Raw genomic sequence first — 26,233 nt, forward strand, 5'->3', positions numbered from 1 at the left:
CTCCTTTGCCTTTTGCATTAATCCTTAAGCTGTATACATTTTTCGCATCTTGTTCTTAACTTTTAGAAAGTGCCCTACTTTCTGAAAGAAATAATAGAGCTTTACATGTTATGTCAGATCCTAGCATTAGCACTCCTGGGTTTCTTAGATCATAGTAGTTCCTCCTAAAAGTTTTGGTGAGAAGTCTGAATTTACTTTTTCTTCTTAATTAGTATGGATTTTTTTTAATTAATTTTTTTTTTTTTTTTTTCAGACAGAGTCTCACTCTGTAGCCCAAGCTGGAGTGCAGTGGCGCCATATCGGCTCACTGCAACCTGCCCTCCTGAGCTCAAGTGATTCTGGTGCCTCAGTCTCCTGAGTAGCTGAGACTACAGGCGCACGCCACCATGCCCAGCTAGTTTTTTGTATTTTAGTTGAGACAGGGTTTCACCATGTTGCCCAAGGTGGTCTCAAACTCCTGAGCTCAGGTGATCTGCCTGCCTTGACCTCCCAAAGTGCTGGGATTACAGGTGTGAGCCACCGCGCCCCGCTTGCCCCAGCTTTCTTTGCCTTAGGCATTCTAAAAATAGATTCATCAACGATTATTCTCAAACCTAATCGGTGGTGCTCGCTGGAGCCTGCTGAGAAGGGAGCATGTGCTGGGAGCTGGGGCCTGTTAGCAGTTTTCAGAGAGGAAGCCGCACTTGATGGTGAGGTTCCAGAGCCCTGCCCTGAGCCAGGGACGTGATCGGCAGCGGGGAAGAAGAGTACAGGGCTGCTGAGCGATGTGCCTGTAAGGATGAGGGCCCTGATGCTTAGCCTCACTGGTGACAGGCGTGGAAGGGATGAAACTCCAGTGACCTCTCTGCAGCCCACCCTGTGGGATGCCCCCATGAGCTAGGAGGGATTCCCTCCCCTTGGTTTCCCTCTTTTTCTTTAATAAATCTGTTCGTTCCATCAGAAAACTAAGGAGATTCATTCATTTGGTAACCTTAGGGGAAGTATATTTCATTTTCCATTGTTATTGTTTGAGGTAAAATATTGTCACATTTCCTTAGGTGGAGGCTACATCTCTTTAAGTAGAAAAAGACAAAAGAAATAGCATGGCAACATTTTCTACCATGCCACACCAGGCATCATTGATATTTGCGAAGTTGGGAGGAGAGGAGGAAGGAGAGTCCATTTCTTGTCATTTGATATTTGTCTGTAGTAATTTGCAGGATCAAAGCCCATTTTTGCTTTCTGGGGTTCAGAAGTGGTCTGGAATTTTTCTATTTCTTTCTCCCTATTCTCCCCAAATTTGATGCTATCCTCTGGTATTTCAGATGAAGAGATGTTTTGTGCTTGTTAAATGGTGACACTGGACTAGAACCTCGAGTGAAATGTGTGAGTGCAACGTGTTTGCAAGTTTATTGGTGTCCTGCTTCCAGTGACAGAAAGTACTTGATTTTCTCAGGTGGAGATGTGCAGATAGTGTATCTTATTTCCAGCTCTAAGAATTAGTCACATAATTGTTACTTAAGTACTTATTGCAGAGCTTTCTCTCTGTAGTATTTTTGGAGCCAAATGCTAAGTTGAGGTGGAGAACCTGGGAAGGTACTTGGTGGTTAAGAGTAGTTTATAATTTGGATAGTGAGATGCAAGAGTCATTGATATTTTACATATCTTTCTGGGGCTTAGTTTTAATTCATAATTTTAACAATCAAACAATCTGGAAGTGTATGGAAAGCATCGGTCCCTTCCAGCTAATCCCGTTGATCTTCCTGTGGGTTACTGGTTGTTTCCTTTGCATTGTACCATTTGTAGAATGTCTTAGGTGCTTTTAAAATGTAAATGGTTTTATGCCCTTGATTTTTCTGTGCTTTGCTTCTTTACTTTGTATGTGGAGGAAATCTTTCTTTTTTGAGACGGAGTCTCGCTGTGTCACCTAGGCTGGAGTGCAGTGGTGTGATCTCGTCTCACTGCAACCTCTGCCTCCTGGGTTCAAGCGATTCTCCTGCCTCAGCCTCTGGAGTAGCTGGGATTACAGGTGCACACCACCATGCCCGGCTAATTTTTGTATTTTTTTTTAGTGGAGATGGGGTTTCACCATGTTGGCCAGGCTGGTCTGGAACTCCTGACCTTGTGATCTGCCTGCCTCAGCCTCACAAAGTGCTGGGATTACAGGCATGAGCCACCGCACCTGGCCATGGAGGAAATCTTTCAACGCAGAGATCTACCTCATGAATCTATGGTTGCACAGAACTCATTGGTAGATTTATATCATAGTGTCTTCTCATGTAAACAAAAAGAAGGCTTTGCATGAGTGGGGACTTGTAGTGGAAAATCCTGTTCCTTCAAACTGTTGTTCTTACAGCCTTCTTGAATAAGAGTGAAACCCCTTAAGGATAGAATGCAATATTTGGAACTTTAAAGTTTTACCTTCAAGCCTGTCTTGGGATTTGAAGGTCAGTCATGTTAAAGTTCTCATTGTAATCTCCATTTCCTTTGTAATGTTGAACTTGCAGAGTAAAGTAGAGAATGAATCGGACAGGGACCTTGTCCTCATGGTGAAGGTGGAGACAGGAGCAGGCGGAAGACTCCGTGGTGATACAAAGAAAGGGTCTGGGCGGGCATCTGAGAGGGGGTGAGGCCGCACAGGGTCGGGAAAGATGACAGAGCCAGAGTGCGGAGAGCAGGAGAAGTGCAGGGCAGGGCCTTTGTGCAGAGGGTCGGGGAAGGGCCAGGGTTTGAAGTCAGAGCAAGAGCAGGGGTTCAGCGTGGAGTGGGGGAGACCGTGGAGGCCTCATCACAAAGGGTTCCTTTGGGCGTCCTGTCCAGGAACATGGGCAGGGAGCCCTGGGATTGGCCTTGATTTGGAGAGGGTGCCTCGCCTGTGCCTGATGCATGACGGAGCCACAGAAGGAGACTGGGCACCCTTAGGAGGAGGAGAGAGCCAGACACCAGTGACCATGCAGGGCTTTGCTGCACAGAGCAAAGGTAACATGAAGCCCTGCTCCCAAGCTGTGCCCAGTCCAGCCCACAGGGACCTGATGCTGAGCGAGCTTTATCAGCACCGCCCTGCTGTCCGTTAGATAAAAGGCCCATTAATGATCAGATGCTGATTATTTCTTGATCAGGAAGTACGAATGTGATAGAAGAAGCTGGAAGGCATTCTGTGGTTCAGGAAGGCTGGGGGGTACTGGGTGTGCTCAGAACTACACTGCCCAGCTTGCCGCAGGCGATGGAGGAGTGGACATAGGGCGGGGGCAAGGGGGCTGGGGGTGGGGGCCAGTGCCAGGCATCCACTAGGGTGGGGCAGGGTAAGCCCCATAGGCCCTACTCCACGTGGAATATTGTAAAAAAGATTGCGGAGCTGCTATATATGCACACACCCACTCTAACATATATACACACACACACATATACACACACGTACATGTACATATACACATATATGTACACACACATATATACACACACATACACCTACTTGTATATATTTACACACACATACATATACACGCACTTGTATATGTATACATACACATACTTGTATATATGTACACACACTTGTATGTATATACACACGCATACATATATACATACACATGCTTTTTGCCTTGTCCTTTTACATTGTTTTTTTCTGTTATAATGAACATAATATAGTGGTACATATACATGTATGTGGGGTGCATGCTCAAGGCTGATAATTGGAAGTGGGTGACCAGATTGTTCTGGAGAACTCGAAATCTTGAGCAGGAAAAGCACAAAGACTTTTTGGACAAACCGTGTAAAGAAGGGAGAAGTGCCACGTGGGGATGGCATAGACAGAAGGAGGTGGCCTGGTGATGCAGTGGCCAGGGCCCCCACGTGGCAGGCACAGAGATGGGGGAGACGTGGAAGAACACATTGTCAGCATCTGCCAACCACAATGGAAGAGCAGTGAAGAGGGAGAAGGGGCATCTAGAATTTAGTAGTGCCTGCGACGGAGGAGGTGTGTGCAGAGTTCTTCTGGTATTTGACTCTGTTCTTTGTCTTACTAAAATGTGGAATGTCTTAAGAGGAACTGAGTAAGTGAGAACACAGGTGGGTGCCCAGAGCAGAGGGTCTCAGATTTGGGCCACATCAGCATCACCTGGAACCTTGCTAAGGCCAGATGGCCAGGCCACACCCCAGAGTTTCTGCTTTGGGAGCTGTCCTACCCCAGGCTGCAATAACAAAATACCACAGACGGGGTGGCTTATAAACAACAAAAATTTATTTCCCACAGTTCTGGAGGCTGGGAAGTCCAAGATGAAGGCCCCAGCAGATTCAGTGTCTGGTGAGGGCCCACTTCCTGGTTCATAGATGGCGCCTTCTCCCAGTGTCCTCACATGGCAAAGGGGTGAGGGAGCTCTCCGGGGTCCCTTTTAAGAGGGCACTGACCCCATTCATGAGAGCTCTGCTTTCCCAACCCAGTCACCACCCACAGTCCTCACCTCCAAGTGCCAATATATTGGGGGTTAGGATTTCAACATGTGAATTTTAAGGAGACACAAATATTCAGACAGGAGCCCTGCGTGGGACCTGAGAATCCGTATTTCTAGCAAGTTCTCAGATGAGGCTGCTGGTACCGTTCAGGAACACACTTTGCATAGCTCTAGTCTAAACAAGCGTTTGTTTGTGCTGTTCTCCATTAGAGGGTTCCCTGTGGAAGTGTTTCTTTTATCCAGGCTTTTAAAACAGAGTAGTAAATTTCCTTGAGATACTTCAGTAAATGGTTTTGAATTTCTGGCTCTTTTGACTTACAAGTTTATATAGGCTTTTAATTTATTATTTAATTTACAATTTGGGGAATTTTGCATTATACTTTGAAAACCATGATATTGCCCTACCTGGACTAGACAGACCAACTTAGCATCCTCTATAGACTTAAAAAAGGTGTTCAAAAGTTTATTCTTATGATTTGCAGAAATTAAAAGAATACAAAAGTATAGGAAGGTCATATTACCTGGTGTCCCCAGACTTCTAAAATAAATACATACATGTATAGCTTTAAAAATGCATGTAGCTAGGCTGGGCTTCGTGGCTCACACCTATAATCCCATCACTTTGGGAGGCTGAGAAAGGCGGATCAACTGAGGTCTAGAGTTCAAGACCAGTCTGGCCAACATGGTGAAAGCCCGTCTCTACTAAAAGTACAAAAATTAGCCAGGTGTGGTAGCACGCACCTGTAATCCTAGCTACTCAGAAGGCTGAGACAGGAGAATCGCTTGAACCCGGGCAGCGGAGGTTACAGTGAGCCAAGATCATCGTGCCACTTCATTCCAGCCTGGGTGACAGAGTGAGACTCCATCTCAAAAAAAAAAAAAAATTCATGTAGCTTTAAAAAGCAAAAGCATTGACCCTGCTGTATGCATTATCCTCTAAGTTGTCCTTTTTACTTAACATTGGCATTTTATGTGCAAAAACTTTTAAAAGGTGCAGATATCATCTACGAAACCCATACTTTTAACGACCTTTTAAAAAAAGTGACATCTTGGGGCAAAATTTTTTCCCCTGGGCATATTGGTAGGCTTTTATTAGGTAAGCCTATGGGCAGGTGTGCATCACAAACAAGAGTTTTATAGCCGGATTTCAGAGCCTACCAGCTGGGGTTGCAGAGAGCTGCTCTTTTGCCTGCTTCTGGAGGCAACAAATTGGAGTTCTGGCTTCCTGGAGGGCTGAGAGCAGGGCGAGGACCACAGGGAGGTCTGATAAGCAAGCGCCTTCTGTTTTAGGCTTGGAGCATGCCGGTTGCTAGAGCCTGCTCAGGTACCCCAAATTACCTTTTTACTTGGGCCACTTTTCATCCTGTGTAACCACTTAGGATGAGCGCAGGCCTGGAAGGCTGAGGGCGGTGGCGGAGTGCTTCTCTAGTCTGGGCATGCTCCAGGGTTTAGGGCTAAGGCTCCTTCAGGTTCAGGAAGGCATGGTTTCCCGTTCAGCAACTGTCACTCTTGGGTCTATCATGATGCCTGACCTTTGAGCACCTCATTCTTTTGGTGGGAACTAGCAACTACGAAGCCCCCTCACCCCAGGGACACATCCCCCTTTGTTACTCAAAGAATTAAACACAGAGCAGTATCTTCTAATTTGAACCTTCTGGTCAGCTTAAGCAAAACTTTGAATGCTTTTCTTCTTAGAAGAATGATGCATATTCTTATCTGCTTTAAGAAAACATTTCAGTTGTGCCACCTCAGGGTTTATCCAAGGAAAGTCAAAGATTTGCCCTTTACCAGAGTGCTAGGATGATTGGGGTTCTTCAGAGGTGAGTAAGGATGCATCTTTCCTGTGTACACCTGTTTTCTTCAGATGGGTGGTGGGAGGACTACAGCTAGGTGGTGAGCAGCCTGGGTTGGGGGGATCGGGATCAGAATTTTCCGAGGACTTCAGACTTGGCCCTTGCCTTCTACCCAGGCGGGCCAGTCTCTATGCAAAGCACTGCCTTCGAATGGAGGAGGCGCAGATACACTTGGTAGGGCATGCTGTAGGTGAGGAGGGATTTAGCCCTATATTTGGCTTGATTTGAAGTCTGTGACCTGGGCGTATGAGCATCAGTAGATTAAAGGTGGTGACAGGTCTGACTCTGTTTTGGTTGTGGTTATGTTTCACTGCTTAACCAACCACTTTAAAACCTAATGACAGAAAACAGTTACCGTTGTATTTATACCCATGGGTTTGGTGGGTCAGGAATTTGAGTTGGGGATGGCTCTTTGTTTCGTGATGCCTGGGACCACACCCAGGTTAGAGCATCCACTTGCAGGCGGCTTCTTCACTGGCAGGTCTGGACCTTGAGGACAGACTCAGGCTTGGCTGTTAGAGTGCCCACAGGCAACCTATCCAGCCTCGGGTGGTCAGACTTCATGCATGGTAGTTCAGGGCTCTGAGACCAAGTGTCTCAGCAAATGTGGCAGAAGCACTGGCTGTTTGTGACCATCTAAAGACATCATATAGTGTATCTTCTGCTCTTCCCTATGGTCCAAGCAGCCCAAGATCCCCAGACTTAAAAGAAGGACATAGAGACACTCCTCCTGTCCCCCCATGCAAGGTGTGCCAGATAATTTTTGGACAGGTTTTAAAAGTGTCGCTTTGGAGTCTCCCTTTGGGTATAAAGGCTCCATGTAGCTTTGCTGCAAGCACTTGGCAGACAAACTGTTTTACAACTCAGATGAAATTTTTCGATACAGCTCACATGTTCAGAAAAGCTTGAGAGGAACAGCAAACAGTCCAGCATTGGAATGCATGCAGCAGCAGCATTCTGGAACTTTCTCTGCCAATAATGCTTTCAGTGTGCTCAAGGTGCCCCTGTTTGTACAAGATTTCCATGTTGACTGTCTCTCTAAATTAAAGTGTTCCTGCTCTGAGCACTGGAAGGTTGGAAATCGCTATTTGTTCTCCTGAAATGGGGGGCATCTTTCACATTCCAGGAGGCTTCGCTGCTCCACTGAGGATTTCATGGAGGTTGATGTCACTCAGTTTTTGTTTGAGCACGTGCCACGTGGCATTGAGGATGGGGGATTAGCTTAGAGGATGTGTTTGGAAATGAACAAGATGTGTTTCTTCCATGCAGATGGGAAGGAATCTGGAGCCCTTTACAGGTCATGCAGGCCTTGGACTGAGGCCTCACTTTTCAAAGGGTGGCCCAGGGATAGGCTAGCTGTGTGTCCTAGAGCAAGTCACCGGCTACCTTGGGGCCTGTCTTCCGCTGTGGGATGGTGGTGATACCATGACTTTGTGATTTAGAACCAACATAAAAGGCCCACGTGGAGTAGGTGCTCAGTAAGCAGCAGTGATGCTGGCATTGCCACTCTTACCGGGCACATGCCTTGGTTCTGTTACAAGGTCCTCCCCAGGGCTGTGGCCTCTCACTATGTGCGCCCCGCACAGGCCCTGGGGTTGCACCTCTGGCTGGTGCAGGCCTTCAAGCCCCAGGCCTCAGGTTCCATTTGCCTGTGAGACATCTTCGTGTGGGTTGCTACAGGATGCCCTGAGCTAAGCATGTGCTTATCTCAGATCATCCTCCCCTGCCCCAGCTGTCTGCCTCTGGTGCTCTTATCTTGTGACATTACTGTCCTCACCCTCAGGACCTGTGGGCTCTGCCCTCTGCATTATTTACTCTCTGTTCACCTCCTCCCTTGCCCATTTGTCTCTCACACCCCTGCTTCCAGATTTCCTCAGGCTACCTCACTGTCTCTCATGCTCTGAACAGCTGTTCATTGCCTGCTGTCCGGAGCCCAGCTTTCTTGGAATAAAATAAAAGGAAACAAAGTGGTGCCCGTATTTGGTTCATGAACAGAATCTCCTGGGGCTTGTTATGAAAACAACCATCCTGCCCATCTTGACCTTGCTGCTGCATCTTCCCCTCCCCAGAGGCCTCTGCTGGCATTGCCCCCTCTTCCTCCATGAGACTCTCCTTCTCCGTCTGGGAGTCATCCCACTTATGAGTATGAGGCCCACAGGCATCTTCACACTACTCCCCAGGACTTGGTGACTTCAGCCTTTACTTCTCCAGCGTGCATTATATATAGGTGGCTGCTGGCCATTTTCCTTCAAGGATAAGAACTCCCTAGACTGGAATCACCCTAGTCATTCTGGTATCCCTTAGAGCAGAGGTCAGCAAACTGTGGCCCATGGGCCATATCCAGCCCACTGCTAGTTTTTGTAAGACCCAAGAGCTAGAAAGTTTTAACAATTTTTAAATGGTTGAAAAAAGTCAAAAAGAATACTAGTTCACAGTGCCTGAAAATTATATAAAATGCAAATTTCTGTGTCCTTCAATAAAGTTGTGTGGAAGCACAGCCATGCTTTTACAAATTATCTTTGGCTGTGTTCATTCTGCAGTGGTAGAGCTGAATAGGTGGGACGGAGATGTCCCACAAAACTGCAATATTTGCTATTTTGGCTCTTTTAATAGAGTTTTGTGGGTTTCTAATTTTTTTTTTTTTGAGACAGGGTCTCACTTTGTTTCTTAGGCTGGGTGCAGTGGCATGATTATGGCTCACTGCAGCCTCAACCTCCTGGGCTCAAGCGATTCCCCCACCTCAGCTTCCTGAGTAGCTGGGACCACGGGTGTGTGCCACCATGCCCAGCTAATTTTTGTATTTTTTTGTAGAGACAGGATTTCACCATGTTACTCATGCTGGTATCAAACTCCTGGGCTAAAGCAGTCCACACTCCCAAAGTGCTGGGATTACAGGCGTGAGCCACCACACCCAGCCTACAGTTTTCTGACTTCTGCCCTAGAGTAGCAATTCCCAGTCATTTGGGGGAGATTTTTAGTCATTCTTTCAGCAAATATTTAGTGAGCACATATTATGTTCATCTGTCTCAGTACCCTAGGTAACAGCACTGAACAAAACAAAATTGTTGCTGCTGTAGAGCTTACATGTTTTTATTGGGCACAAACAGGCAATAAACATAGACATAGATACGTAGGTGTATTAGCTGGCGATAAGTGCTGTGAAGAGAAAGAAAGGCTAACTGGGCTATTGGTGGGGGTGCTCCTACAGGTAGATTGGTCAGAAGACCTCTTTGATAAGGTAACTTTTAAGCTGAGACCTTGGATGAACTGAGGGAGGAAGGGAGGGAGGGGGAAAGGTGAAGAGGCAGTTGGGAGAAGTGTAAGTGCAAAGGCCCTGAGGCAGGCAGACGTGGCAAGTCTGAGGAATGACGAGGCAGGTGGCCTGAGCCTGGACTCTGAACATTCAGAGAGGTGGGCAATAGGTGGTGGCAGCAGGTCCCCAGATCCCTTAGGGTAGAGGTCCTCCTCCCTCGCCAAGGGTCACAGTCACCTGGGGTACTTAAAAAATACAGCTGCTGAGAGGCCTCTGCAGAGATTCTGATTCAGCAGGTCTGAAGTACAGACCTGTGGTCTGGAAGGTCCTAGATTTTATCAGTTGTGATGGGATAATCAGATCCACATTGCTCCACCCCCGGCCCCATCTCTGTCAGTGTTGGGGCCTGCGGAGCCCTTGCAATGCTAAAAGGCAGTGTGGATTAGGAACCTTGGCTACTGGACGTCACACATTGCTTGGCTCCTAGAAGATACTCAAATAAATGTTTAAATTCTTAAAAAGAGACCTGCATTTGCCCTGTGACTGATGGCCCGTTACTGTTATTTTGGGGCATACCTTTTCTTTCTCTGGGCATGGTTCGGTCTAGAGGCCTAAGTCTAATAAAGGGGTAAGTCCTCCAGCATCTAGCCAGCAGCGGCTGCTCCATCTTTTATTGCAGGAATGGGGGCATGCTGTTTCCCATAGTCTGAGGTGGACCTCCCCCCTCCACTGCTTGTCACCCAGCCAGGCCTTTGGGAAGGGTTCTCCACGCCCTCTTGGGGGATCCTCCCCATACATGCTGCATTTCCATCACAGACCCCACGTTGCCTCTGGACAATAAAGCAATGTTTGCAGGGTCTTAACTTGTGCATCCGCAAGCACTGAGTTTGTTGAATGAATGGGGGATGGATGAGCAAGGAAGGATTTTAGGAAACATTGGAAGGAAGGCAAAGCCTGCATGAGGACCCTGCAGCCAGGGGCTGCCTGATTTCACTGAGCATCCAGCAGGCTGCTTTATAGGATGTCATACTGTAAAGAAGCGCATGCCTTACATACAGTGTTACATAGATAACGTAGGGTAGGAGAGCAGTCTCCCTAAATCACATTTTCTTCCTGTGACTTAGTGTAAGAAAGTACATGTGCTTTCCAGTTTGAAATAGTGATCGGAATGACTGAGAAAAACATGCTAAAGCATACTGTAGCCATTTAAAATGGACAGGTATAAAATGGAAATGATGATTTTGCCTGATCCAGCCTTGTAACATTACTTGAAATAGGGCCATTGAAATTGCTACCCAGATCTGGATTCCTGGTGAAGAATCTGTACTTTCTGTGTGGCCTGGCATTCAGGGACTCAGACTATATCCCTATTCTAAAACAAATGTGCCTCTTAAAATCCCGGGCTTTTATGGATTCTGAGTTGGTGGTTTTTCATTTGTTCGGGGTCTTGAATTCATTGGAGGACCTTTGAGACCTGTGAACACACAATTTCACATGTGCTTTCACATGAGACTCCCCGCTTGTCTCCCTGAAACCCATTCAGGGATCCATGGAGACCCACAGACTTCAGATTGGAAGACTGTGTTCTAAAAGGATTGATCTCATGATAGCTGATGATTATTTAAGAAATCAAGTTAGACTCAGATTATGAAAGTGTTGGGTTAGCGTTTTAATATTTTCTTTGTTGGAAAAGGACACTCATTTTAATCATATCCTTTAAAAAACTCAATTTTTCACTCTAAATGAAAATTTTTGTGAGTTAGATTTTCTTGAACTGAGTTCCCTGCATAGCTTGAAGTCTGGATACCAACATAATGAGAACTATGAAGCTGATATGCCTCAATTTACATACAAAGTATTTTTTAAATTTATATTAAAAATTAAAATATCTTGAAAGCTGTGTAACGGCATTCAGTTAAAAGCCCTTTGTCAATAACTGAATAATTATCTTTCTTAAAATACTTCCTTTACTTAATATTGATTCCTGGTACTATATAAATGGGTTTAATTCAGTTCAAATATTTGTAGAGTGCATCTATTAGTAATGCCCAGCTATCTGTTTGAAGCACCGTAAGGTGGGTCAAAATAACTCAAGCAGATTGCAAAACCTTTAAAGCAATATTAATTTAAAGTAATGTTTAGCTTTTAAGGTATATGCCCTGCAACCTTCCAGGCTACTCTACACAAAACTAAGGCTTCATAATTGTTGGAAATTGCTTGTGTCTTTCCCTTTGGAATCTGTGCAGCAACATGGGGGTTTTTCCTGCTTTGCTGTATGTGTGTGTCTGTTCTTTGGTCTGGGCTGGGTATTGAATTCTGTCTGAAGCAAAGCAGGTAGAGCTTTTGATAATTTGAAAGGAGGCCAGAACACTTGACATAAAAACATTGTAAAGATTAATTGGTTATAGTGCATCTGAAGATAAAAAGTAATAAGCAAGGGATAAATGTAAGAAAAGGGAAAAATTACTTGGCATGCATTCAACTAATTTTAGTGCTTGGACCATGTATGCCTTGTGTAACAAATGTAAATATGAAAACACCTCATCTTGCAGTGAGACCTACCTGTAAGGTACCAATTAGAATAAAACATGTAGTAGGCCTTGGCCACACAGCAGGGCCACCAGTGTCTCCTGGAGCAGGAGGGAAGGTTGAAGATGCTTTCTGGAGAATCAAATGCTCAGATGAGTCTTGGAGGTGCAGGTGCCCAGGACACTACCTGTAGACGAGCTGAAGGGTTGGGGACAGCAAGTGGTTTAGGGAGGGTGGAGAGTCACATGCAGGGGGCTGCTTGCAGGGGCCTGCTCTGGAGGTGTGAGTGGTGAAGCGTGGAGGTCTGAGTGGGGAAGGAAGGGATTCGTGAAGCCTCCTTTGCAGTGTGAATCAGGAGGTGCAGCTGGGGAGGAGAGGGCACGTCTCCAGGTGCATCTCCAGCCTCCAGGGGCAGTGGAAGAGGTCTGAGACACAGAAGTGGATCTGGTCCATGTCTGCTTACATCCATTCTTATCCATTTATGAAGGGTGGTAAAGCTTTGGCTGTGGCTTGGGCATCATTCCCCAGGGCTGATCCTGGGAAGCATGGGTGTCACCTGCTTCCCCAGGAAGAGATGATTAAGGAGAACCAGTGGGCAAGGGGAGAGGGCTTAGGACATCATGGTCAAGGAAACAGAAGGTGTCTGGGATGGGTGGCAGCCTTCACTGCTGTGAAATGGACTGAGAATAGAAAGATTGAGAGATTTCTGTGAAATCAACTTTTTTTCTTTTTTCTGAGACAGGGTCTCACTTTTGTCACCCAGGCTGGAGTGTAGTGACGCTATCTCAGCTCACTGCAGCCTCGACCTCCTGGGCTCAGGTGATCTTTCTGCTTCTGCCCCTGCCATGTAGCTGGGACTGAAGGCACAGGCCACCACCCCTGGCTAATTTTTTGAGATGGGGTTTTCACCAGTTTGCGCAGGCCGGCCTCAAACTCCAGAGCTCAAGCGATTTGCCTGCCTTGGCCTCCCAAAGTATTAGGATTACAGGCATGAGCCACTGCACCAGCCTGAAATCAACATTTTAAAGTGACTTGAAGAAAGGTTTGAAAGAAAAAACTGAAAAAGCAAATAACCATGGAATGATTTGAAAAGTCTGCCAAAAGGTGCTGCCCACCCAGAAGGCAATAAGAGAATGGATGCTTCCATAGCATGGAATACTTATTCTCAGTAAAGCAGCTTAATCCTATAGCCAAAATGAGACAGTATACTTATTTGAGATATATAGCACAGTAAAGAAAAGCACACATGGGTTGGGCAACTGGTGGCTCACAGGTGATCTTCGTGGACTCTGGTGGCAGCAGTGCCTGGTGTCCGAGCTGAGGACTGACCCAGGTGTTCACCAGGTGTCTAGAAAGAGGCAAGAACAGGACAACAAGGACATAGAGTTTAGTAAGGGTTAAAATCTCTTCCCTCCTTTTTTAAAAGTAAGTAAACTTTTTTAAAAGTAAGCAAACACTTAACCACAAGGAAAATTAAGCAGTTACTCATGTCATCATTTAAACTCAGTATTTTGGAAATTTCACAGTCTTTTTTTCCCAATGCATTTTATAGAAGTGAGAGTCACACTGTATATATATTTTTTTGTCTGGTACTGTCATAACTGCATCATGTTACAGTGTAGTTCCGTGGTCATATTTAATGGCTTTCTGATTTCATCAAATGGCTGTATGACAATTTATACAGCAATTCTCTAATTATGGGATATTTTGGCTTATTCCTTTTTTGTGTGTGTGTGGTTATAAATAAGGCCATGACACTGGTGAGGGCACTTTTCCTGTATGTTTACTGATTTCCTGAGAATAAGATAAAAGCAAAATCACATGGTTGAAAGGTATAAGTGTTACAGGAAAGGGGTCCCAATCCGGACCTCAAGAGAGGGTTCTTGGATCTTGCACAAGAAAGAATTCAGGGCGAGTCCTTAAAGGGAAAGCAAGTTTATTAAGAAAATGAAGGATTAAAAGAATGGCTACTCTATAGAGAGGGCAGTTCTGAGGGCTGCTGATTGCCCATTTTTATGGTTATTTCTTGATGATATGCTAAGCGAGGGGTGGATTATTCACAGCTCCTCTTTTTAGACCATATAGGTAGGTAACTTCCTGACATTGCCATGGCATTTGTAAACTGTCATGGCGCTGGTAAGAGTGTAGCAGCGAGGACGGCCAGAGGTCACTCTTGTGGCCGTCTTGGTTTTGGTGGGTTTTAGTCAGCTTCTTTACTGCAACCTATTTTATCAGCAAAGTCTTTATGACCTGTATCTTTTTTTTTTTCTTGAGATGGAGTTTCGTTCTTGTTGCCCAGGTTGGAGTGCAATGGCGTGGTCTCAGCCCACTGTAACCTCCATTTCCAGGGCTCAAGTGATTCTCCTGCCTCAGCCTCCCAAGCAGCTGGGATTACAGGCATGCGCCACCACGCCCAGCTAATTTTGTATTTTTAGTAGAGATGGGGTTTCACCATGATGGTTAGGCTGGTCTTGCACTCTTGACCTCAGGTGATCTGCCTACCTCTGCCTCCCAAAGTGCTGGGATTACAGGTGTGAGCCACAGTGCCCAGCCCATGACCTGTATCTTATGCTAACTTCCTGTCTCATCCTGTGACTTACAATGCCTTAACAGTCTGGGAATGCAGCCCAGTAGGTCTCAGCCTCACTTTACCCAGCTACTGTTCAAGATAGAGTTACTCTGGTTCCAATGCCTCTGACAAAAGCAGTTTTTATTTTTTTTAATGAATAATGAATCTAGTTAATAGCTGTATTTTAATTTCTCCCATTTCCCTGCTTTCTTGCCACTTTTATTTGGTCATATATTGCTGTCTTTTTTTTAAATCAAGTTTCCTCCTCTGTTTGAAGAGAGATGTGCTTTTGTGGAATTAGCAACATTCCCCTTCTTGAGAGTGGGAATTTCCTGTGGGGGTGTAGTTTGGATACTGAATCCTATTTGATGAGTAGCTATTAAACTCACTACTACACACAAGAGGATGGCAATGGGAAGATGCCTGGGGTTATGAGATCCTAACCTCAGGGCCTTCCCAAGCTCACAAAATTAACAGCCCCGGACAGGGAGAACGTTTGTGTTTAATCTCTCTGTTCTTCCTCGGCACCTGGAAGCACCTAAATGCACCTGGCACTTAGAAGGCCTTCAGTATCTGCTGAGTGGCCAAATGAGGGCCAAATAGGAGTGTGTACAAAATATTAGGACTGCTTATGCTTAGGAAAGGCTTCCGTAGAAAGAATCCTGCTCAGTAACTTAAAGTGAGTGCTCATGGTCCAGTATTACGTTTTAAAGTTATCTGCTGTTGATTCAGGGCTGACTTACACACACTTACTGAAGGCCAGCTGTATACAGGCACAGGAGAGCCTGCCCACCAGATGCCTAGAGTATAGAAGGGAGATGTGGTAAGTGCTGAGAAAGGATGGCACTCCCGTTGGAGTTAAGCTGCACTGCAGGCCACTGTTTAACCTCTCTGGGTTTGCTTTCATCATCATTACAAGGGAGAGGTTAGACTGAACCTCAGGACTTCTTTCAGACATGTGATTATTTGATTTTTGTGACTAGCTCTTCCTCAAACAAAGGTTGAGAACATACTGTTTATCAAAACACATGCATCCTTAGCTAGGTGTGGTGCCTGCAGTCCCATTTACTCAGGAGGCTGAGGCGGGAGGATCGCTAGAGACCAGACTAGGTAATATAGGGAGATCTGTCACTTGGGAAAAAAAAAAAAAAAAGAAGCTTCACACGCACTCTCCAACTCCAGACCCCAAAAGAGGTATTCCAAAACTGTGGGGATAGATAGAAAAGAAAAACAGCTCAGAGCAATGTGAGCCATGTGAGGTATGCAGAATTGATCAGGCCAGAAAGTCATGAGCACGGAACTGAAGTCATGCCCTGCCATGACCAGGGCCAGTTCTTTAAAGGCATTTTGTTTCTGCCCAGCTGCCTCACCCAATTATCTTTTTCCTGGAATTTGTGATACAAAAAACAATATATGGCCAATCAGTAGCTTATGTTATTTTAATGTAAATTCTTGATAACTTAGAAACTGCCTCTTCCTTTAAAAGCCCACTTGTCACTGCTGCTGATGGGAGCATATATTCAGGGCAACTTGAATCGATGTTCCTGGGTTGCAGTTCTCAAACTTGGCCTGAATAAACTCTACCGATCCTGTTTTTACTTATTTTGTAGTAAGATTTAATTGTTTTGAAAACAAAGTGTGCATTTTGTTGTCTTCATGACATAAATTAATTTTCTTTGTAAAATTTAAAATATTGGTTAAAATTTAAGATTCCATCCATTGGAATCCCTGAAAGTTGTGGACTTAAACATTGACTTCTTTTTTTTTCTTTCTCTTGCAGCTGTTTGGGGCAACTTCGTTAATATGAGGTAATTGTTTTTAATTACTTGGGTACTGTGGTTGGATTTTATACCATGGATGTCGTGGGTTAATTGAAAAATATTTTTAAAACAAAACTGGGTTCTTGGTATTCACATATCTGAGCTGTTTCTTTTCTCCTATGGGTATTCTCAAGGAATGCAGGTGATTTTCACAATTACCAAGTAAGGCCCACAAGTAAAACAATGGTCGGCCACCCCTGCCTTCCCTCCTTGTGTAGATAGTAAAGGGTTGACCCTAGCTTATGTAAATCGTATTTCTGGGTGGATTGAGCAAGAACACTGAGGGGCTTTTGCAAAGCCTTTTGAGAAGGGAGCTGTCTTCGGGAAGCCATGGCTGGCCCATGACCTCAGGGGGCCAGCTGTGGATATCTATGCAGAGACCACCTATTTAGTCTAGCGTTAGGCCTGTATGCATCATGTGTGCGTCTTCGCAGGGCAGGAGGCACTCTTGTAAAAATAAAACCCTTGTGTTATCTCTTTACCAAATTAAAAAAATAGCCTTTAAAAAAATCAGCAAAAAGAAATAAGCATTTATCGTAAAAACAATGTGGTACTGTTAATAGTTTTCCATGTAAAGGAAAGTTTGCTCCACTTGGTTATGTTGTGAGAATCACTATTGTGATGATTAGGTTGGTATTGCAATATAATGCGGCTGCACATGTCTACCAGGGTAAAAGGTTACTATGCCCTCAGGAGGCTTTTCATGTGGAGTTGGGTTTTGCAAGGTGGGTAGGGTGGTGTTGATTTGATTCCTACCACCAGGGCATGTGTGTGTCTCCTGACAAAGGCTGCTGTGTATGACTGGGTGGGGTGCTCAGATCCCATTTAAAGGAACTCTGTGGTTTTACTTAAAAGACTCCATTTTTGCATTAAATCCCCAGGAAAACCCAGCAGGCACAAACATATACTCCTACAGACATACTTCCTGCTTCAAATTTAAAATCCTGTGTTGGATGTAGCATAGCAGTGAGATTATTTTAGTTTAGTGGAAATAATCCATTAGGTAATACTTAGCATGTTCATAGATGGATTTAAGGGGATTCCTCCCTTTGGTTGTCTTCTTTTCCTCTGGTGCATCCCTTCTGGAGGGAATTGTACACATGACTGATACTTGAGCAGGAGACGGAGGTGGTCTGCGTCCTTTGAGTTATGTTAGGGTAATTTATTCAGAAACAGTTTTAAAGTCACAAAGCCTTTCAGTTGATCTCAGTTTTATAGCTTTCTACTCAACAGGTCTATCCAGGAAAATGGTGAACTAAAAATTGAAAGCAAGATTGAAGAGGTTAGTCTCTTTTCTATTTTTGTATCTATTTTGTCTGTGTACTTGTCAATTTTACTTCCTTTACTCGTGCTGTCATTCTTATTGTGGCAGCTTGATGCCGTTCTGTGATTTTGCAACCATGTCTCAAAACATTACTCCCTTATTTTAGAGGACATGCAAGCTGTTACTGTTGGTCCGTTTTTGACTTATTAAAACAAGTTCTACCTCAAAGGCAAAATGGATTTAGACTTTTACATGACTTTTCAGGTAAGCATTTTTTAGAGAAAGGGAAGTGATTGCCTTTGGGAGATAGGGACGAGTACCAACATCCTCTCACTGGCACAGGTGCTGAAAAGAAAAATGGCCGCCGATGCTAGGTCACAAATGTAAAGAGCATCCACGTGCACAGATGGAGACGTCGCACACCCACCCAGCTGAAGGCTAGCACCTATGCTCGGTTATGCACCTCCTATTTAAATACATATAGATACAGCCAGACCATTGTAACATGGGCTATGGGGGAGGGGATGGGAGGTTACTTACTTTGGATTTGAAGCCAAATGAGGGAGTCCTGGGAAGCCCTTGAGTTGCTGTCTTTCTGCCTGAGTCCACAGTGTCTACAGACGTGGATGTAGGTTGACTCACAGCCTGCAATTTATGTGCTGCAGCTGATAACATGAGTATACATAGTAATTGCAGAAACAAGATGTTAAGCTTTTGTGGGCCACTCTCAGGGGATTGTTCCTAAAAAGAGACGGATAGCGTTGATCTGTTTTTATGAGCCTGAAACACCTTTTACATTTTTCCTAGTAGGATGGGTGAGCAAAAACGTTAATTGTTTCACAAACTGAGGCATTTATGGAGTAAGAGTTCAAATGGCCAGTTTATCTGTTCAGTTCTAGCATTGTGATGCAAGTGGTGTATCTTAATTTCAAACTGGAAGTTAATTTGTAGAAGAAATTAAAACCTGTTTTGCCTTATCTGAAACATCAGAATGGAGTGAAAGGGGTTGAGAACTGTGTTTTTGCTTTAAAACTGATTTTTGTTATTATTGTTCTAGATGGTTGAACCACTAAGAGAGAAAATCAGAGATTTAGAAAAAAGGTATGTGTACTTTTTGTCTTAAAGTCAATAGTTAAAATAAGTTTGTCTCAATTGAGTAATTAATTCTCAGTTTGTTTTCTCCAAACTGCCAACCTAAACAAATGTCTATATACGCATTTCCGCCACTTTGAGTGTAATACCCAGATAGAACATAGGGAGAAGAATCAATCTAGATGTGTTAAGATCTTCCTTCTTCAAACTCTGAACGTCTGAATTTCTGCAAATTTATTACATAGAAGTTGAGGCCAGGCCTCACATTTTCCTTGAACTTCTGCATATATTGATCAGTTGGATAGAATTTCAAAATAGGAGGACAATCCGATATGTAGTACCATATGCAAACACCACAAAATAAGGATGTGGAGCCTATGGTGTGTCATGTGTAGTCATTTAGCTGCTTTTGTCACCAAAGTTCATGAGGAGGTTTCCAGAATTTAGTCCAGGTGAAGTGGGAGGGAGGAAGAATTAGGTAATATGATAGAAATGTTTATTTGAGTCAGATTCCAGAGAGAACCCCTCCTCACCCTTTGGGACACTATTGCCCTCAGGTTCTCTCTCAGGCACTCCCGAGGCCGCTGAGCCTCAGCCTCCAGGACTTTCCTCTTGCACGTACTGTATGTGGAAAACTGTCTAGAGTAGCAGTTGAGTCTTTAGAAATTTTAAAAAGAAAAATGACAGCATTTATTAAAGTTGATGTGATTTTTTTCCCCTTATTGGGATGAGTTTGGACGATTTGTATCAGCATTGAATGAGCCTTTTACAAGTCCAGAACAAAAATGAAGAAATGAAGAGCAGTTTTTCTTTGATTTTCATTAAATGATCAGAGGGAAGTATGATTGGAGAAGAGTCATTAAACAAAATGTGTCATTCACTTTCTTCTTATCCTCAACTGAGCAGTCAAGCAAACTGTTAATTTCAGCACTTATCAGAACAAAAGTTGTCAGTAATTTTTAACAGATTCCTTAGTAATATAAGGTTGTTACTTGTGCTTTAAATTTTTTTGCCATGATTTTGTGCTTCAGTTATACAGCTTGTAATATTTCCTTGGATGGGAGCCAGAAAATCTGCCTTTGATAAGACAGCAGAATTGAGAGATTTTAATTAAAGCTTTTTTTTCTTTCTTTTTTTTTTTTTTTAAGAAAAATTGGGACGATAAGAAATAACCCACCACACGTTTTCTATATTGGTTTAAAAACTTGTCCACCAGTGATTATTTTCTTTAGACGATAGAATTCATTTATGAAAAGAAAAATGTCTCAATTCGTTAACTTCCCTAAGGCAATAGCTTACAAACAAGAGCTCTCAACATGTGAGAATTACGCAATATCTTTGATACTTTTGTGATTTCTTTGAGTGTGTGCTTTTAAACTGGACAGAGAAGCACAAATAAGAATTTGATCCTAAGAATTTACTAATAATTTATTCTTGTCAACCCGTGAGACCACCTTGAAGATAGTGGCAGAGGGCAAACATTTGCCTCTCGGGCTGCTTTCAGGTGACTCATTCTGGAATGGTTCTGTCCTTCAGGTTGGTCAGCAAATCAGGTGATCCACGTGCCTGCATTACTGTGTCAGAAGGTCAAGCGTAGGCCTGGCTAAAAAAGCGTGACAGTGGAAATTGATGGAACTCCGTCTAGCTTACTTTTCCTGACTCAGTGTATGATAAAGATGATCAAACAACCATCTTGACACTGACAAGATAAGAATGTAACTGGAAATAGGTTTACTTGACATGCTTGTCACTTTGAGCAAAGTGGCCCCCAAGAACTAAAGATATTTTTGGAAGTTACAGGTTATATTTATACAGGGAAAGAAAGAAGACAGTGTCATTCTAGAATCCTGAGTAAATGGATTGTATGTGGGCTTTTTCTCTTTTACCACACTCCCATTGCTTAATACTTTGATTATATGCCATTTGTTTAATTTTAACTTTGTATCTTTAAATCTTCTTTGAATAGATGGCAAATGATGATAATTTAAATTCTAAGTAAGAATATTGCTTACTGGCTAAACAGTAAGTTTAATCTGGAGTGGCATAAATATTAATAATTAGTAAAGAACTAATTATTAATTAGTAATATATATTTATATATTAATAATATATAATTAATATTTATATATTAATAATTATACATTAATAATATATATAATTAATTTGGGGCTGTAAGAAAAGATTTGTTACCTCATTCTGCCTCTGCTTGCTGGTTTCTCTCTCGCTTAGGAATGCAGGCCTCATGCCTCTGCTGCTTTTTGCTGCTTAATCCCCAGTGCCTAGTGTAGAACAGTACTTAATGGAAAGTTCCTGAATAAGTGGATGAGCCAGTACACTGGGTAGGATTTTCACCTGCTACAGGTCTTTAAGAAGCCTTGTGGGCCAGGCACGGTGTAATACCAGCACTTTGGGAAGCCTCGGCAGGCTGATGGCTTGAGCCCAGAAGTTCGAGCCCAGCCTGGGCAACATAATGAAATCTCATCTCTACAAAAAATACAAGGCTGCAGTGAGCTGCGATTATTCCGCTACACTCCATCTGGGGCGATAGAGTGTGAGACCTTGTCTCAAAAAAAAGAAAAAAAAAAAGGCCTTGTGCTCCTGCCCAGCCCTGGGTCAGTCCAGCAGGTGCTTGGGAGCACCAGGCAGCTGGCTCAGCATGTGGCCCAGCCAATAGCACCCACATGGCCACTGCACTCTATCGGTCTCTGTGCTCTGTCACCCATTACTGCAAGGAGGAAAACAGGATGTCATGCATACTGAGGAGGACCCCACAGGCACTCTCCCCTTCCTGTTTTTCAGCTTTGTATGTGTGGCTTCTCGAAGAAGTCAGGAATATAAGGTAGTTTTTTAAAAGTTTAATTACTTGAGCGTATACATATGAAATCTAAAACTTGGCTGCTACATATTGAAGAAGAACAAAGCAAGAAACTCAACCTATTTTCATTTTTTAAATTAAAGGTTTCAGCACGCTGCATTTGAAGTATTTTTTAGTCCATCTCACGCCCGTCACTGTGTATGTCGGGCAACCATGCCTTTGCTTCAGTTCAATTTCTTTGAAGTACATTTCCTGTAATAAAACGGTTTGGCCGTTTCCTCTTGGTATAAGTAGCACACCACATTTCATTTTAAGCTTTCAGATAGGGACTATTCTAAGCTGACAGCTTGGATTAACATTTGTTTCCATGGCCCCGGATGCATACTCCACAGTCCTGTGCCTCCGTTCCTCACTGAATTGGTTTTCTCCCTGCACCTCATTTTCCCGTATGTAGCTTACTCCCATTACCGAGCGGTCTTGACTCTAAAATCGTATACACGGTAGAGCAGGAGCCCTGAAGGTGAGTGAGGGGAAGTTCTGAGTCAGAGACGGCTCCAGCGTTTTCACGACAGACAGTCCGGAGGAGCCACGGTGCTTGTGAGCAGTCGTGGGAAGGAAAGAGTCTCAGCTGTGCCACGGCACTGGGTATGCCACTTGGGGATTGAGGCTGAAGACTTGGATATCGTGAGCTCGGAGAAATGAGGACATTTGGAGCGGTGTGAGAGGTGCACACAGTTAACTGAGATTTACAGTGCCGTCCCCCAGCTGAGTTGGTGAGGGAAGAGTCGGAATGACAAGAAGTGTTACTTGGCAAACAAGACATCTGTGCTGCTCCCGCCAGTGTAACAGCATCGCTCCTGACTCAAGGCAGAACTTGCTCCTGCTCCCCAGCTGCATGGATAACATTCCTGAGGCACTTCCCATGGGTGGCAAGTACTGAAGACAATCTGTGAGCTCACAAGGGGGAGCCCCAGGTTCCCACCCTTACCCTCAGACTCTCCCATCTGATTTTGTAGTCTGCAAAGGGAACTTGAGCTTTTGAGACTCTGAAAGTTCTTAATGGGGGAATTCGTCTGCATTGTAATAGAAAGCCCTTTCACTCCAATTTAAGCACACTCGGGGCTTTCTGGAGTTGAGAAACCCCTGCTTCAGGGGCTTCTGTCTAATGACCCTTCATATTCCCTTCAGTTCAGTGACCATTAAGGAAGTGCATTCTGTATCCTAGTGCTGTGTCTGTGCTGGGGACAGGGCAGGGATGGAGACAGTGCCATCTGGCCCAGCACCTCTCCAATTAGTATAATGACCATAAAGCTGATGTCTCAGATTTTATTTAAAGCACTTTTGTTCCTAACTGAATCACTTTTAAAATGAATATTTCAGCTCTGTGTTTATTACCTCTCACTGGACGTTTTATATTCAGATCACACTGCCCTGCTCCTGGGACATCAGCGTGGGCTGGGGACCCATGGCACCTTAGGGCAGCAAGAGGGCATCAAAAGATAAGTGAGACTTAGGGCCAGAGCAGACCTACAGAGACAGAAGATGCTGATGCTCATTCGTTTTACCAGGGACGCTGGTCAGGAAGAGGATGCCGTGATTGCGAAAATTCCTGGAGCAGGAGACAAAGTTTCATTAATATCTCTTCTCACTCTTGCGGGGCGGTCCTCATGCGTTGGGCCTGTGACTTCACGAAGCTGCTTTCTTCCACTTGGGCCCTGATACAGTACCCAGAGAATGCCATGAGAAAACGAAGGCACTGAGAACAACAGGTGTTACAGCCGAGAAAGAGTTTAATCGCAGGGCCAGCCACGTGTGAGAATGGGAGAGGTTTCTCAAATCTGCCTCCCTGAGAACTCGGAAGCTTGAGTTTTTAAGGGTAGTTTGGTGGGGCGGGGGCCTGGGGAGCTGAAACAATCGATTGGCTGGGTGTGAAATCAGGGGGGTGTCTAAACTGTCTTCAGGCAGCTGAATCAGTTCATGGAAGCTGAGTCTGAGGACCGGGTGACATCTCTTAGTCTGTCTGCCAAAATGCTAAATCTGAAAGATACCTCAAATACCGTTTCTTTAGGATTCACAATAGTGATGTTATCTATAGAAGTTGTTGAAGTTTCAGATCTTGCGATCTCTGTTTGAGTGACCCTGGGGCAGTAAGCAACACACGGAAAAGCAAGCTAAGCTAAGCAATGGCAGGTCATTGTTTATGCTTATTCCTTTAGCAAAGTTCAGACCCTACCATAACTCTAACCCTGGCTTAGGAATGTGGCTTCAATCTCGAAACAAGGAGGAGGGTCAGTTTTCCTTGCCTCATCATTTAACTATAAATTCCTCTCCTAGTTAGCTTGGCCTCTGCACTAAAATAAGCAAAAACAATAAAAACAAAAATTGAGCCTGTGAAGTTAGGTGGAGCCAGTCATATTAGATTTCTATTAGATTTCATATTAGATTATTACAATTCTGCAAAGGCAGTTTCACGGCCATCTCCCTCATGGTGTGGTTTTATCTGGACTAGTAGAGGTAGTGCCTGCCCTGCTTTAGCAGCTGCTGGAAGCCTGTAGCTCCTTGAGCTTTCGCTTCTCAGAGATAGAATCTCAAGTCATGTCTTTAGCTTGGTTCTAAACAAGGAGCAGGTTAGATAGCTCTTTACCTCAAGTTAACTAGTGACTTGTTGGTTTCTCCAGCACTCATTCAAGAGTAGAGAGAAGGAGCAAACAATAACAGTCCCAAAACCTGGCACATGCTTTGATGGTAGACAGAGAAAATATTCAAATGAGATGTTTGACTTTTTCCTTTTGAATCTCTTTATATTATACAGCTTTACCCAGAAATACCCACCAGTAAAGTTTTTATCAGAAAAGGATCGGAAAAGAATTTTGGTAAGTTTGCACACCTGAATAGTATTTGTAATATTAAGAAACTTTCTTTTTTCATTGAGAGATAATTCACATATCATAGAATTCAAAGATACAATTCAGTGGCTTATAGTATGTCCACAGAGTTAGCACCGTGTTCTGATTCCACAATTTTTTCATCACCCCAAAAAAAAGTCCTGTACCCATTAGTAGTCACTTCCAATTCCCAGCCCCCTCCCGCCAGCTCTGGGAAACCACTAAAACTACTCTCTATCTCTATGAATCTGCCTTTTTTGAACATTTCATCTGAAAGAAATAATGTGATATTTGATCTGTCTTCAAGGCTCAGCTGTAGCATGAATCAGTACACTTCATTCCTTTTCATGGCTGAACAATACTGCATTGTATGGGTGTACCACATACTGTTTCCCTGTTTCTCAACTGATGGGTGTTTGGAGTTGTTTCCACCTTGAGGCTATTGTGAATAATGCTGCTGTGAATGCATGTGTGTTGAGTTTTCGTGTGGACACAGGATTTTCATTCTTTTAGGTATACTTAGGAGTGGAATTACTGGATTGTGTGGAAACCCTGTATTTAACTTTTTGAGGAAATATGAAACTTGAGAGCAGGGGTTTTTAACGTTTTCTGGTTCAGACCACTTTGAATTCACCCAGGGGGCTTCCTTGGCTAATAGTGCTCTTGTTAAACATCAGTATCAACTCACCAGTGAAAGAAACCCTTTTAACTATTAGGTAACAAATTATGTCCAAAAAGATTGCATGTTGCATTTTTTTAAAGCAACAGCTTTATTGAGATATAATTCACATACCATACAATTCACCCTTAAAATGTATAATTCAGTAGTTTTTAATGTATTCACAGAGTTGTGCAACCATTACCACATCCAAATGTAGGACCCCCCAAGGAAAGCCTATACCCGTTAGCAGTCACTCTCCATTTTCCCCTTAGGCCTTCCACACCCCAATCTCTAGGCAACCACTAATCTGTTTTCTGTCCATGTAGATTTGCCAATTCTGGGTATTTTATATAGATGGGATAATGCAATATTTGACCTTTTGTGACTAGCTTTTCTCACTTAGTATGTTTTCAGGTTTCATTCATGTTGTAGCTTGTATCAGTATTTCATATATTTTTATTACCAAATAATCCGTTACATGAATATACCACATTTAATTTATACAGTAGGCCCTCCATATCCGTGGTTTCCATATCCATAGGTTCAGCTAACCACAAATTGAATATGTAGTTAGGCCCACAATGGTTATGTCTATACTGAATATGTGCAGACTTTTTTTCTTGTTATTATTCCCTAAACAATACAGTGTAACATTTTTACATAACATTTACATTGTATTAGGTATTATAATTACCTAGAGATGATCTAAAGTATACAGGAGGATGTGTGCGGGTTATATGCAAATACTACACTATTTTATATATGGAACCTGAGCACCTTTGCATTTAGGTATGGGGGATGGGGTGCGGTCCTGGAACCAATTCCTCGTGGACACTGAGGGACGACCGTACGTTTGTTATATGTGTCATAGGGTGACTCTCTTTAACCTTTTGAGAAACTGTTGTTTGCCAGAGCAGCTGCACCGTTGTACATTTCCACCAGCAGCATATGAGGGTTCCAGTTTCTCTACATCCTCAACATCACTTCTTATTGTCTGTCTTTTTGATTGTAGCCTTTCTACTGGGCGTGAAGTGATATCTTTTTGTGGTTTGGATTTGCATT

At 43.7% G+C, this 26,233-nt stretch overlaps 1 protein-coding gene across 2 annotated transcripts in view; it reads left to right on the top strand.

The window, feature by feature from the left end:
* UXS1 (UDP-glucuronate decarboxylase 1) overlaps positions 1-26,233 on the top strand; it is a 95,269-nt gene that overhangs the window by 12,397 nt on the left and 56,639 nt on the right. The window contains exons 2-5 of one of the 2 annotated variants that reach the window (XM_012495724.2): positions 16,415-16,442; positions 17,688-17,736; positions 18,776-18,819; positions 24,438-24,498. In XM_012495724.2, coding sequence (XP_012351178.2) covers positions 16,415-16,442; positions 17,688-17,736; positions 18,776-18,819; positions 24,438-24,498 — 182 coding nt within the window. Of the gene's footprint in view, positions 1-16,414; positions 16,443-17,672; positions 17,737-18,775; positions 18,820-24,437; positions 24,499-26,233 lie in introns of both variants that reach the window. The other variant, XM_012495723.2, reaches the window with a different exon arrangement.

This window comes from Nomascus leucogenys, chromosome 14 (genome assembly GCF_006542625.1).
Source record: "Nomascus leucogenys isolate Asia chromosome 14, Asia_NLE_v1, whole genome shotgun sequence".
Lineage (NCBI taxonomy): Eukaryota > Metazoa > Chordata > Mammalia > Primates > Hylobatidae > Nomascus > Nomascus leucogenys.